This window comes from Hakea prostrata, chromosome 6, assembly GCF_041222555.1.
Source record: "Hakea prostrata isolate BN-2017 chromosome 6, UWA_Hpros_2, whole genome shotgun sequence".
Classification (NCBI taxonomy): Eukaryota; Viridiplantae; Streptophyta; class Magnoliopsida; order Proteales; family Proteaceae; genus Hakea; species Hakea prostrata.
This window is the reverse complement of record NC_142605.1, coordinates 7,474,953-7,484,903: the sequence shown is the minus strand read 5'-3', so window position 1 is coordinate 7,484,903 and position 9,951 is coordinate 7,474,953. Positions and strand designations below refer to the sequence as shown.

Genomic DNA, 9,951 nt, shown 5'->3' with positions numbered 1-9,951 from the left:
GATCTTTGAATTCATGCTTAATTTTTTTAATTGTCTATATCAATTACCTAATGGTAATATAATGATTAAAATACTATTTAATATAAAATTACAAAACGGGTTATAACGGGTTGCGGTTTGGTTTCAGGTTGGTGCGGACTCTACAACCTTCAGCCCAATTACGGCCCATTAAAGTTCGGTTCGGGCTATAACGGGCCGGTGCGGATCGATTTTGAACGGTTCAGGTTATAAATTGACACCCCTAGGTGCAACACATAAAATGCACATTACCGCAAAAATTGAATAGGGAGGCCCAACTTACCCAAAAAAATAATAAAAAAATAATTGAATTAGGGTATGGATTTTGATCATGACTATTCATTAAGTTACTTTGAACAGTTCACGAAATGAGCGATCGAAATCTCCTCCCTCGTTTCGATCTTGGCCGTAACGAGCACGCGCTGCACCCAAGTAAAGCTCCATGAGTTTTGATATTTATGAGTCTTTTCAGTTTCCCTCAAAAAACACAAAACTTTTCTCGTTCCCGCGCAACCTAGGTTATAAAATTTATTTTCGCTTGTCACCGGTGTGCCAAGTGTGGCCCTTCGATTTCCAAAGCATGAGTCGGAACTGAATAACAATTGAATTCTTGTGCTTGTAGTTGAGGTAGCACTCAAGACCCAGAAGCCAAAACGAAGCTTTTTCTCGCGAGCTTGGAGGAGGAGAGACCCGCTAAAGCGAAGAAATTTTTCTGGTTCGGTACAGCTTCTTCTCTTCGCTCATTCATTTGTGAACCTTGAATTCATTTTCTACAAGAAGCCCTATTCCAACTTCTCCCTCTCTTTGATCTGCTCTGTTTGCTATGAGTTAGTCGGGTTCCATCTATGTTGGCGTCTCTTTCTTTTCTTTTTTCTTTTTTTTCCCCCTCTCTTTACTGTCTTCCGTTTTCCTTTATGGTATTTTCAGCTGCAACATTTGATTGTGTTTTTCTACTTGCTATGACTTTTTGAGTTGAATCATAGCACTAGCATGTTATTATACCTTGCCGTCTTACTTTTTTGCCATTCTATTTCTAATCGAGAATATATATTTATTTGTTCTTCGATGACAAGAGAAAAAGAAAATACTTTGTTTATATAAAGATTATGCCAGCACAAACTTCGCTTGTGTTACAACAAAAGTTTTATCAGTTAAAACCCAAAACATCTCATAGCAGTGCTCTCAATAGTCAATGTCATGGCGTGTTTGGAATAGGTAACACAAATTTGACATCTATATTGTCTGTCCAAATTGACTGAAGGTTAATCCAAACCATCTTGCAAAATTCAGACTTTCACAAATTAAATTTATGGTAGGCTCTGTTGGGGTTGTAGACCTTATGATACCAGCCAGTTTGTACCTATGAAACCTTTATTTTCATGGCAGAAACTCCAAGCCTCTCTGTCTATGGAGTTGGAATGAACACCTTAGACAATTAAAGTAGGTGTAGTCGGTGTACTTCAGCTTGGGCAGGTTTTAACAATTATAGGTGTACTATGATATCTCTTTACAAAATTCACATCAATTACAAAAGAATTACCTTCTGGCTGACTCAACCAGAAATCTATGATTTTTAACAGAGCAAGACAGTTTGGTTAAGCATTACTGAAGAGAATTTTGTCTCCATGAACCCAGAGATAAATAAGTAATTGTAAAGGCGGAGAAAATACCAGTCAATAACTCCTTGTCTCACTCGCGGGCTTGAAAAAGTTGATAAAGAATATGTAAAGCTTACTGGGCATGAATAGCTTGGGTAAGACCCGGAGGTCCAGCTGCCTGCAGATGTCTAGAAAACTCACAAGAGAAGAACAAATGCTTGGTAGCTTCCTCCCTAGCATTACCCTAGCATTACAGAATCAACATAATTTCATGATAATCATAAATCATTCTGTTTTTAGCTGTGCTATTTTTTTCGTTTTGTTTGTTTAAACTGAATATTTTGATTGTATAACTAATTCCGATGAGTTCAGTTGTTCATCACAGGACCTTAAGCCAAAAGTTGGGGTCATTTTGGTGCCCACAAATTAGCTTTCTGCATGAAAATGACATTTTAACACACTGTTGATTGTATTAGATTCACCCTTTACATTTGGACTGATATTGTTCAATTTAGTTCCTTTCCAGTTCTGCAACTTTTATATTATTACTGAATGCATTTCAGATCCTTTGATGATGTTTCTAATGTCCTGAAATGCTGCCTGTTTCCAGGTCCTTTTCAATATAACTGTTTGATTAAAGTTAACATAAAAATTTGAATTGGATGCTATGCTTAACAAAAGCCAAGTATTTCATTCCTGCTGCCTACTTGAATGGAACATGCACCAGTACAAAAAATGTTCGAACTTTAGTTACAATCATTGCTATGATCACAATCTTCAGTTATCCATTGAGCTTCTCTAATTAATTGAATCTGTTCTTCCTCACTTGGTGATCAGGAGAAGATTATTTATTGGTAGCTCTATGTTCACAAACCCCATTGTTCTTGGTGCAGCAATGTGATCACACCAATTTTGGATCTACCCCGGTTGGCATGCATAAAAAAGGCTGCTTGGATTTTATGGAGTCTTGAGTTTTTCACAGCCTTTTGTTAATCACATCTACCCTTTATGACAGCAAAAACTTTGCTTTAGTCAAGCAGTGGCTTGGCTGTCATTAACACTTGATGTTGACATTTGATCAGTTCAAAATAGACAATACAAATAAGTGAAAACATTTAAATTGATTACATGTTTATCAATAGGGTGGATCACCTTGTTGCTGTATTTTGAGTGCCTTGTACAACAAGATCGTGTTGATGGAACCCCATCAAACTTCTTGGATTTTATCACACAATGAGCTAACTAGTAGGTTTGGATAGAAACACAATGGAGTAGTATGATAAGTGACATTCTATTTGGAAATGTTTAATGTTCCCCTGTAGTTTTCTCACCACCATTTAGGACTTTTGAGTTGAATCATGGCACTACGTGTTATCCTACCTGCTGTCGTACTCCATATATTACTAATGATAATTATAAATCTTTATTTTTTAATTATGTTAGTTTCCCAATTTTGTTCATTCAAAGTGGATGTAGGATTGTCTAACTAATTCTTATGAGCTTCACTTGTTCTGCAGAGGACCTTGAGCCATAAATAGTTGGTGCAACAGAATAAATTCCTACATGAAAAATGACATTTTGGGGTGAGGGTTTCTGAATTTCATAAATGTTATTATAGTATAGAGTAAAACTTGGGATTTCTATATTTCTTACTTGCCCAGATTTCTTCCACAGGGATTGAAGTGCGGCCAGGAAAGCCTTACACACTCCCATGCAATAAAGATGGGCCAGCACTTCGCATTTCCCAGGTCTATCATTGAAGGGCTTTTTTTTTGGTTGATGGGTCTATCATTTAAGTTAGGCATGCTGTTTTAGATGAATTTCTTACTAATGGGTGACGTAAGTGCTATCATTAACTGATAGATTTAAAATTTCAATTTTCATCTTGTTACAGGCTACATTATCATTTGTTAGTAAGTCATCAACAGATAGTAAGACATCAACAAAGAGGAGTGTTGTTCAGTGCAATGTGGGAAAATCAAGTCCGGTTCTTCTATGCGCTCTGCTGCCAGATAGAATAGAGACGTGCCCTTTGGATCTTGAGTTTAAAGAGGATAAAGAAATCGTATTTTCCATTTTGGGCCCCCAAAGCATCTATCTCACTGGTTATCATCTGAATGTTGGACGCCATCATTTGAGTGGTTGTGATGATGATACGTATCCTTCCTTCGTATAAGAAATGACTAGATAAGAAACATCTAACATCTTGTTCATTTTGTTGCCATCTCTGTCCTCCAGTGATTGTTGCTACAATTCTTTTTCTTTGGCTATTCTTTTTTAATGGATATGCTAGCATTATATCCCTATGTTTTGGGTTTGCTTTATTTTGGATTTCTCATATTAGGTCATTACCGGGTAATTGTATCATATTGTATTGAGATGTGTTCTATGTTGCATATATGCATAATGAAGTAAAATTAAATATGCCGCATTACTCATGCATGCCTCGAATGCCTTGGTCTCTTAGTCTCCTTGACAACTATGCTAGGAAGTCTTATAAAGTCTATTGCAATTTAGTACTATCTGCAGAGTCCTACTCTATCATGGTTTCTAAAAAGGCTCTTTCTAATGGCATTCCTTAGACTAGAAAGCAATAAATATCAGAAATAAGTATAGATAATTTAAACTCTATTCCAATGGTAGTCTCATGGGTTGTGTCATTTGTATCACTGTCTGTTACCTATCCATAGGTAAGAGTGATTTGAACCGTGAAGGTATAAGAATAAAGGATACATCTTTAAGTGATGTAAGAGCATCTCTACATCAATTGATAATGCTCTCTTATCATGCTATCGATGCCAGTTTTGTTTCCCTTTATTTTAATTATTTATAGAGAATCATATGGGGAAGACATTGGTGAGACTGAAAGCGATGCATCTAAGGAATCTGTGGAAGATGAGTATGACACAGATGATAGTTTTATTAATGATGAAGATCCTGGAGAACAAACTCCCCCACGTCGGGCTAAGACCAGAAGAGGAGGTATGTGCAATTGAATTTGTATTTACTATGGAGGATATATAAATATATTAAGGGACGTGTGTGTGTATAATGAATTACATCCCTTTTATATAATGAGAATTTCTAAGAACTGTCTTTAGTAATATATCATGTTTGTGTATTTTAGCATCCTACCTTTTTGGTTGCCTTGATCAAGTAATTTTAATACGAAGAATCAAGATAGTCTCACAAAATATTAATCAATATGACAATAGTAAGTTGGAATTAAAATTTTTTTTTGACTCAATTAAAGCAACTAGTTACTCTGTACCTCTTTGTGTTCCTAAAGAGTTGTATATTTTCATAAAGTTTTCTGAAGTTCAATTTTCAACCAATTTTGGAGCTTTGTTTTGTTAGTCCGAAACTTAGGGTGGCCTTGGTGCAATGGTTGGTGCCTTGGTGGAACATAGTTGTAACCCTGATGTGGCATCAAACAGACTCTCAGCAAAATTTCCTGGGGTAAGACTGCATAGGAAAATTCCACCCAAACTTTGCTTGTGCGTAAGCCTTTGGCACCAGGTTGGCCGTTTTATTTTGTTAGACCGAAACTTGACAGATTGCCGACATCATTATGCATAATTCTTCATTTGTCTTATTATTTTCTTCATAATATTGTGGTAGCGTAAACATGGATAGAGGAATAGAGTGGTGGTTCTGGTTCAGGGGGTTGCTTGTCAATGGTCCCATGTGGCAACTTCTTAAAATGGCAACTTGTGTGAATGGCAAATGAAGAGTTATAGAGTTAATACAGACTAGAGATTGGAGAACAAGGGCTTTCCCTAGACTGGCAAGCACATAGTTTTACCAGTCATGATACTTTGTGGAAGTATAGGTTGGAGTTTTTCTTTGCTTCCAGCTGGAATTGGTTGCCATAGAATGACTTTCTTTGAGTGTTTTTGTCATTGATTATTTCTTCATCTGAGGTATAGATTATTTTCTCTTTTTTGGGAGGGGGTGGGGGGCTGGTGTGGTGGTTGTCCAAGGTCATGGATGAATTCTTGTTGACAAAAAATTTGACTCTTTAGATGAGCACATCCATCTTTCTCCGAGATCTACTTGTGAAAAGAAAGAAAAATGTAGTCCTAGACACAAGCGTCTTAAGAAAAAGTATCAAGTGAGTGACTCTGATGAGGACAAGTATCAAGTGATTAATTCTGAGGAGGACAAGGAGGCTTCCCAACGATGGACAAAAATGGAGTCCAGTGCTGCTTCGTGTTTTGATAGTGAGGAAGAAGATAAATCCCTGATATCCTCATTCCTCAAAAGCAGAACTTCCAAAATGGTGAAAAGCTCAACTACAGAAACACCTGAAGATGGTAAACAAGAAAAGTTGGACGCCATAAGGGAAAGGTGAGAACCTAGTGTAATAGATACTACTTTTTGCTCCTTCAAAAATAAATTTCTTTTTTTTTCTTCACCCCCCTCCTTTAGGTGCTAATTGTTTCATTTAATTATTATAAGCAGGAAAGTGGACCAGCCTTGTGATCTGTCATTACTGTCTGTTGATGATATCAATGTAGTCAATGGGACACCAAAGGATAAAAGAAAGAAAAAGAAAAATATTGTACAAGCAGAAATCAATCAATCTGTGACTGATTCCAAGAGTGGGCTGTGCAAGGGGTTAGAGGATGAAAACATTGGCAATCAGCTCCATATTGATGATATGTGAGGTTTTTTAGGATTTTTTTAATTCTGTTTTAGTTTTAGTTTCATTTTTTTTTTCACGTACTCTTTCTCCTGCATTGTTCTTTTCTTTATTGCATGTTAAGTTTGCACAGGAGAGTGATTGACACTCGTATTGTTATTGGTAGTGAGAATCGAAAGAAGAAGAAAGACAAGGTGAATGAGGAGCTCAAGTTAGAAGAGCTTTATCTTCAAACCAAGGAACAAGATCCAACTAATAGTAATGCTCAAGAGTCCAATAGAAATCTAGAAGATCAGAAGTGAGTACTTTCTGTTCTGCTCATTTAAGTCACAAGAATACATTCCATAGTTATTTAGCAATTAGTCAACACAAGGTGTTTGAGGGGTGCCCTGGGCTTGTGGTATATGTAATACAACAATGTAATTTGCAAAAAATATAACCATATTGATGCAATATAATATAATTATGCTACCAATGACCTAATATGATAAAAGCAACATATGCTAAACAAAACATAGGATATGTTATTAGTATATTCATTGAAGAAGCAATAAACACATGTCAATGTAAATTTGTTGGGTGTCAGATAACTGATGAATTATAAAATGTGCAGCCATGAGGCTAGCTCCCACCTTGAATTTGGGAAGGTGCATGGATGTCTAGGTGACACCTTGGCAACTATGACACATAAATGCATGACTGGTCTCTCTCTTTTACCTATAATACGATATTTTTTCCATATCAATTGGAATGTGTTGTTACCTTTGATGAAATCTATGTTATTTGCTCATTTCTGTTTCAAATTTTCCTATCACAACAGATTATATCAACCAGTAGTAATGTTATGGCTTGAGCAGGGAAATGATTTACTCTCTTGTCTCTGGGGATTGCAGGAAGCTTAAAATGAAGAAGAAGAAGAAGAGTGACAAAAATGAGCACATGACCCGTGAGGAGGACAGTATACCTCCTCAGCTAAAGGAGCCCTTTCTTGAAAATGTTCAAGTCAATCCAATAGTTGGTGATGTTCAAGAATTCAGTACACATTCTCAAGATGAGAAGTATCTCCTCCAACCCTCACCCCCACCAAAAGAAAAAAAGAATGAAATTTGTTTTTATTTGTAGTTTTTCCTTTACTGCTAGCAATCTCTTTCTAACTGTGACTGATTTTTTTATTTTTTTTATTCCTGTTAATAGTGAAAAGCTAAAGAAGAAACATAAGAAGAAAAAAGGTGCTAAAAGCAAAACCACAGGGATTGGGGATGATGTTGGTGAACCTCTTGAATCAGAGGGCCTTTGTCTTGACAGCAAGGAACTTGATCAACGAGCTGATAATGATCAGAGAACAAACACAGAGATGCAAAATGAGAAGTGAGTACCTTTCCCCTCCCCACCCTCGATGGCATTTCCAAGATTTAACAACACACCTTGGGTCCTTCACTCCCTCCCCTGAAATGTGGGGCCTACCCCATGTTTCCTTGGATCTAGGTGGTAGGCTATCCCCATAGCTGATCCAGACAACCTTCCTCCCTCCCTCACTCTTAGTCTGCATTCTCATGTTGCTGTTATTCCCTCACAAACATCTACTTAACGATCACATGTGACATTTCCCCTTACAAAACTTGCTGCTTTCTTTTATTAGTCTTTATTCCTAATTCTTTTACATTAATTGGAATGTATTTAATTAGCAAGGCAGCAATTTTGATATGCAGTCTTATTGCAGCAATATTTCTTGAGAAGCTGTTTTGATACCTTGACACCAGGACACCAGGCTACAACTGTGGTCCACCAATCATTGTGCCAATGCCTGCCCCTAATTCAAACTTTTATTTTTTCCCATTTAATTGGGTGGAGTGGTGAAACAGAATCTGGGTTTCCATCCCCTTTAGTTGAATAAAGGCTGACTTGATATGAGTTGGATGCTTGTTGGTGTAGGAATAATTGTTGCAGTTTTATATTCTAGGAGTCTGTTTTCTTTACCACAAATTGTTATGTAGATTCTGAAACTTGAAGCTGTATATAAAGAGAATTTACACATTTGATCTCGTGTGCAGGGTCCATGGCTTGGAGGTTGACAAGGTTGAAGATGAGAATGAAATTAAAGTCCCGAGGAAGAAAAAGAGAAAACATAAGTCTGACAGTGAAAAGGATGTGTGGTGAGGATCATATTAGAGATTGCAACTCCAGAGTCCAGAGTAGTGAAACAATTAGAAGGCAAGGTTGGGTGAGGGAGGGGTGTAGAGTGCTTTAGTGCTTCCCCCTAAAAGATTTAGCAATTTTTTTTGGTGACTGCATAGGGATTTTGATAGTCTTGGTACCTTCTTTTTAGTTGGTTGAGAAGCTATATTGACCTCTCACAGACAGTTACAGCCTAAATACAAATTCATATCTAAATCAAGCATGAATGCATTTGTTACTTGCTAGTGTGATTAATTCTATGCTTGTGTTTAGTTATGCCACTTGTGAAGTGGAGATGGTTATGTGGACTGCAATGTATGGAAATGTGGTTGATGGATGGGTTAATCTATATTTTTTCTAACTAGGTAATTATCTTTGGACCGTCTCAATTAAGATCATGGATAGAGAGAGAGAGAGAGAGAGGCAAATCTCCGCTGTTAGTGGTGACCTCAAATGGGAAAGTGGTTTTAAGGATGCATCGACTCTGTTGGTTGATGCTCAATGAGGATATCGTCTTTGGGAAATTCTTATGGGGAAAATACTTGGTTATCTATTTTATCAAGTATTGAGTCAGCTTGCCATATTGTGGCCTAGAACATTGTAGATCAGTAAATCAAACTCCAAATTAGATACATGACATTTCATAAGAAACTTCATTCTACCCCTTGAAGATCATTTTTGATGGTCATTGTACCTACAATTTGACATGATTCATATATGAATCTAAGTTCAAAAGACTCACTAATTCATGAGATTGCATCTGAAAATGAAGATCCACAACTTCCCTTGAAGTCAATGAACTTCTAGTCTTTCCAGCACCTATCAACTAAAATTAATTATTTACGCTGTGGGAGAAATCCTGGTGAACTGTTTCTCCTATTTTGCTTTCTTTCTTCTGCTATGAAAATCCTTGTGCTTTAGGTCAAGGTTTGAAGTATTGGTATCGAGTATTGTATTGGTAAGGTGATTTTAAGACACGTAATTTAGTGTAATTCAATGGAGAGACGTATCGAGATGTATCGTATCAGTTGGGTCAAATATGGATACATATCAGCTAGTCTCGTATGGTATAATGGGATACTTTAAACCTTGCTTTAGGTCATTTACTTGGGTCAAATTTGGAATAATCCAACACTTGGGTTCTTATTGTGAAGGTTCTTATTGTGAATCCCAGGTTGACACAGAGAGGCAAGGTTTAAAGTATCGGTAAGGTGATTTTAAGAGACGTATCGTCTTGTATCGAGTATTGTATCACTCTGACTAACGTATTTTAGTATAACTCAATGGAGAGACGTATCGAGATGTATCATATCGGTTGGGTCAAACATGGAAATGTATCGATTAGTATTGTATGGTATCGTGGAATACTTTAGACCTTGCAGAGAGGGTTGGCGGGCTGGTTGGGAGCTGGTTGGGGGCGGGGGTGAATCGATGTGTTAATCGTAGTGGGTGGGTTGCACTACAATTTGCGTCATAGGTGGCGGCAAAACGGTTATGTAGTCCAGGATGACTACT

General features: G+C 37.1%; 1 protein-coding gene across 5 annotated transcripts; it reads left to right on the top strand.

Annotated features, from left to right (window-relative positions):
• Positions 1-394: 394 nt before the first annotated feature.
• On the top strand, positions 395-8,772 carry LOC149012187 (uncharacterized). 5 transcript variants are annotated; one of them, XM_089159894.1, is made up of 12 exons: positions 395-450; positions 641-738; positions 3,134-3,199; positions 3,291-3,364; positions 3,511-3,773; positions 4,450-4,598; positions 5,642-5,966; positions 6,081-6,281; positions 6,428-6,559; positions 7,155-7,319; positions 7,456-7,629; positions 8,313-8,772. In XM_089159894.1, exons 3-12 carry the CDS (start codon positions 3,187-3,189, stop codon positions 8,416-8,418), a joined length of 1,602 nt encoding a protein of 533 aa, XP_089016020.1. In that variant the 5' UTR covers positions 395-450; positions 641-738; positions 3,134-3,186; the 3' UTR covers positions 8,419-8,772. The 5 variants fall into 5 exon arrangements, with proteins under 5 accessions (XP_089016020.1, XP_089016023.1, XP_089016022.1 ...); XM_089159895.1 differs by lacking the exon at positions 395-450 and having other exon boundaries at positions 511-733; XM_089159893.1 differs by lacking the exon at positions 395-450 and having other exon boundaries at positions 511-738.
• Positions 8,773-9,951: the final 1,179 nt, after the last annotated feature.